The sequence below is a fragment of the Athene cunicularia genome (assembly GCF_003259725.1).
Source record: "Athene cunicularia isolate RWA chromosome 1 unlocalized genomic scaffold, athCun1 chr1_part2, whole genome shotgun sequence".
Classification (NCBI taxonomy): Eukaryota; Metazoa; Chordata; class Aves; order Strigiformes; family Strigidae; genus Athene; species Athene cunicularia.
This window is the reverse complement of record NW_020799092.1, coordinates 6,063,796-6,068,327: the sequence shown is the minus strand read 5'-3', so window position 1 is coordinate 6,068,327 and position 4,532 is coordinate 6,063,796. Positions and strand designations below refer to the sequence as shown.

Sequence of the window (4,532 nt, the reverse complement as noted above, 5' to 3'; positions counted from 1 at the left end):
AAAGAAAAAAAAAAAAAAAAAAAAAAGACAAAGTTCTTTCAAAGATATCTCTGCAGAGACTGGGTGGTTTTCTGAAAGATGAACTTTCTCATTCTTTAGAAAATTATCCCTGATATTGCCTATGCTATTTTAATGTCTCCTCATGACCCCAGGTTCACTGAAAATATGGTTAGGGAAAAAAAGAAAAGATTATTTAAAAGCAGATTAATTGAAAAGCAAGCCAGATCCAATGAATGTTTTAGAAGCATCTTCATGGGCAGGACATATTTTCCATAGGTAAAGCCATGTTGAGCATGGTAATTCTTCAAACGTTTGTGGATTGCACTGTTAAAAGGGTGACTATGATATTGGTTCATATGAGACCCAGGGTACTTCAATTCTACCTGATAAACTCCAAGATAATGATTTTAGACGTAAGAGACTGGTGACGGATGTATCTTTTTACAAAAGGTAATTAAAGACCCTGGTATATACAGGGGATATGACATTGTGGACTACTATAAATAATGTGTTTTGGAAAGTCTGCGGACAGCATCCTCTAATGTCCATCACTATAACATATTAGGGACGTTTAACTTAACTCAGACTTCTACAACCCACTTATGTGTTGAAATTTTCCAGCTAGTCTTGCCACAACAGGAGCTAAACCCAAATTCTGGGTCACAGCGTGGTCCTCCTGCCAGGATGTGCAGAGGAGACCCTGGAAGCCACTGGCCTCTCTCTGCAGCCTGATCCTGTGGGCTCAGTCACAAGGCAAGCAAGGATTTTGGAAGTGTCCAAATCTGGAAGTACTCCTTTCCCCTCCAGGAAATCCTACTAAAGGGGGTCAAAACTCAGGTCATATGAGTGAAATGATACAGTTTTCCCTGTTTTCTTTCCCTGCACAGACTGGTGGAAGAATCTCGGTGTGCTAGCCAATTACTCATTGTTGCCAAAACTACCACTCTCCACCAAGAGCTTCCTGGGATGGAGAAGGTAGAAAGCCCAGCTGTTACAACACTGCCGACTAACACAGTGGGCAGCATGTGTTCCTGAACAGAGGATCTAGTGAGCTTCTCAGAGTCACCTAGTGTTACAGATGGTCTATTAGGACCTCAGGCTCTGAGGTCTTCTCTGTCACCATCAGATGCTGCACCAGTCACACAGAAACAGTCACTGTACATGCAGTGCTTTTGCTGGTTTTAACAGAAGGCTTAAGTGTACCAAGACTGTACAAATAGGTCTTTAAGTCTGTTTCTAGAAAGTATAAGTTACTAGCTTCTCAGTTTGTGTTCGATGTCCTTAGAGTTAATTTTGTGCAATCTTCTTCTCCAGGTCTTTCACCTCTGCTTTCCTCTTCTCCATTGAAGTTCAGGTGACCATTGGTTTTGGGGGCAGGATGATGACAGAGGAATGTCCCTTGGCCATCACAGTCTTGATCCTGCAGAACATTGTGGGTCTGATCATCAATGCTGTCATGCTGGGCTGCATATTCATGAAAACTGCACAAGCTCACAGGCGGGCTGAGACCTTGATTTTCAGCCGGCAGGCAGTCATTGCAGTTCGAAACGGCAAACTTTGCTTCATGTTTCGAGTGGGAGACCTGAGGAAGAGCATGATCATTAGCGCCTCGGTGAGAATACAGGTTGTGAGGAAGACTACAACCCCTGAAGGAGAAGTCATACCCATTCACCAAGTAGACATCCCTGTGGATAACCCCATTGAAAGCAACAATATTTTCCTTGTGGCTCCCTTAATCATTTGTCATGTCATAGACAAGCGGAGCCCTCTTTATGATATCTCTGCTGCTGACCTGGCGCTCCAGGACCTGGAGCTCATCGTGATACTTGAAGGAGTCGTAGAAACAACTGGCATCACGACGCAGGCAAGAACCTCCTACATAGCAGAAGAGATCCTGTGGGGACACCGCTTTGTGCCCATCGTCACCGAAGAGGAAGGCGTGTATGCAGTCGACTACTCCAAGTTTGGCAACACCATCAAAGTGGCAGCGCCACGTTGCAGCGCTAGAGAGCTTGATGAGAAGCCATCCATTCTCATCCAGACCCTGCAGAAGAGTGAGCTGTCCCACCAAAACTCCCTGCGGAAACGCAACTCCATGAGGAGAAACAACTCCATCCGGAGGAGCAACTCCATGCGGAGAACCAATCCCTCCCTCATCGTGCCCAAAGTGCAGTTTATTACACCTGAGGGGAGCCAAAATGCCTCAGAAACATGATACACAGCCTTGTGCAAGGTTGGTGGGTTTCAGAAGGAGGAAGCAACCGTGGTGTTTTGTTTAAATTTTCTTTTACTTAACAAAATTAGAACACAGTGAAGAAAAGAAGTGTGGAAGAACTATTTATTCTATTACTTACTGAAAGCACCACCTAATGGCATTAGGAAACACTTTCGCACTTAGTGTATGAATTAATAAAAAATGGCATGTACACTAAAGAAAACACAGTTTGCTCATGTAATATAATGTATATTTATGCTTGTTTTAATGGCATCCTAATTTTTTAAATTGTATTTTTCCTACCAAGAGTCTCTTTTCTTACCTTCTTCTGCTGGCTGTCACAAAATGTGTTTTTTTCCTACATCAGTGGGTTACCCACCTGTAGGCAGCAGTGAGTGTTTTTTCAAAACTGCTGCAAACAACAATTCCCACAGATTTTGTGTGGGATATTTGGATATTAATCTTTTTGGGGTGAATTCCTTGTTCCCTTGAAAGGAGTAGCTAAACTCCTCCATGATTTTACTGGAGAAGAGCCAGTATCTTATCTTTCCATTGCTTTATGATAAAGGCATTTTCAGAGCAAATTCAGGTCAGCTGAAAGAACCTGACCATTCCACTGGAAAACTGGTGCTGCTCTGGGCAGCACTGGCAGAAAAAAACAGCAAAACAGCATGGCCTTTTGCAGAGCACTGCAAGACTGAGATAAGGGTGAGATACTCAAGCATGAACCTGTAATGTAGCTGTAGCCCAAGCTGAGAAATTCAAGTCTTCCCAGCTGCCACCTGAGCACCCATTTCACTGAAATTATTCAAGATGAAAAAAGCACATGCCTCTTTAACATCCTCTTCATATCCTTGGAAGACCAAATCCTGTTTTGTTTTCTCTTACAGATTCATACACTGAAGGCAACAAGTGTACTTACTTCACTTACAGTATTTTTCATAGGATTAAGTCTGCTTGCTTCAGCAGAAGGTTACTTTTTGCCAGTGAGAATTCATGAATGGGAGTGAGAGGGAACCATACCAATGATATCAAAAATAGTATTTTCAAAACTATCTGAATAATTTTCAGGGGGACTTGGGTGCTGCTGCTGAATTACTGGTTTTCAGCAGTGTCTCACCTGTTTTTTTTTTACATAATACGGCATTGAGAATTGGTGGTAAGCAGCTTTTCTCTTCAAATTAAAATGGGCATTTGTTATCTAGACCCTTCCCAAAAATGTCATTACAAGTTTTTCTACGAGAATAAATAAATGTATGACAACTAATTGTATCACATTTGGTAATGCTAAATTGATGCATTCTTTGTGAATAAGAAGTATAATTATGGAAATTCCTGTTCAAATTTCTTACAAAAGTTGCCTTATTATGTCTGTGGCTCCAAAGAAGTACTATCCCTATACTATCCAATCCACTCAACCACTTAAATGCTTTTGTGATTTTAACTATTTGCTTATTCCTATTGGGTAAAATAGTCAAAAGCAATGCTGAATTCTCATTCTCTTTGGAATTCAGTTCATCAGCACTTGTATGGAAGGTTTGCAGGCTAAGTGTGGTGGTAGGTGGTGGCACGGAGGGGCATTGTTCTGAAGTGTAGGCTCCCTACATTTCAAGCAGGTGATCTCCAGAACATAAACACTGACAAAACACTTCATCTGAAGCAGTAACGGAAACTGAAGTTTCTGCTAAAAGCATTCATTCCCTGGCCTGTCTGTTAATGTTCTGAGAGGATGAATGGTGAACATCTGGAGATATTAATCTGTCCATTGTGTGTCCAGACAATGAACATTTGTAACTTCCAAGAAGAGTCAGAGTAAAGCATATACAACTTGTCTCAGGCCTCCATTTCCAGGGCTGTGAATTTCTGTTTGATATATGGTTCTGTCAGATGCTGTACAAAAGCAAATTTACTACAAAATAAAAAGGTGACAATAATTTTTTTTCCGCCTCTGATTTTTCCCTATTTTTTCCCTTTTTGCCTTTGTATTCTCCATTCATTCTTCTATATTCTTAGTCCTTCTTGTGTCCCAGCCTTTTCCACAGTCCTTTTCAATAATAATTTTAAATTATCTCAATACTCTCTCAGTATTTCAGCTGAGATGTTTTTAACCAAAATAATTTTCTAATGTTCTCTTTAAGTACATTCTTCCTTCCAATTTTTATTTTGCCTTCATCTCTGTCTCTGCTTTACACCTTGTGTACTCTCTTTCCTGTAAGGCTATTGTAGAGATACTGGTATTTTTGAGATAACGCTAAGATACCTCAGTCATGTGCAAGGATGCTGAACAGATACACAAGGCAGACCCTTGTGTCATGAA

The 4,532-nt window shown here is 41.0% G+C and overlaps 1 protein-coding gene across 1 annotated transcript; it reads left to right on the top strand.

The window, feature by feature from the left end:
- The first annotated feature begins 431 nt into the window (after positions 1–431).
- Positions 432–4,138, top strand: KCNJ8 (potassium voltage-gated channel subfamily J member 8). The gene is made up of 3 exons (XM_026863318.1): positions 432–450; positions 888–975; positions 1,315–4,138. Exons 1-3 carry the CDS (start codon positions 432–434, stop codon positions 2,213–2,215), a joined length of 1,008 nt encoding a protein of 335 aa, XP_026719119.1. The 3' UTR covers positions 2,216–4,138.
- The last annotated feature ends 394 nt before the right edge of the window (positions 4,139–4,532 follow it).

Excerpts from the sequence above, each read along its gene's own strand:
- KCNJ8 (XM_026863318.1), top strand. Across the intron at positions 976-1,314 it reads AGCTTCCTGGGATGGAGAAG|GTCTTTCACCTCTGCTTTCC; the intron begins GTAGAAAGCCCA and ends CTTCTTCTCCAG.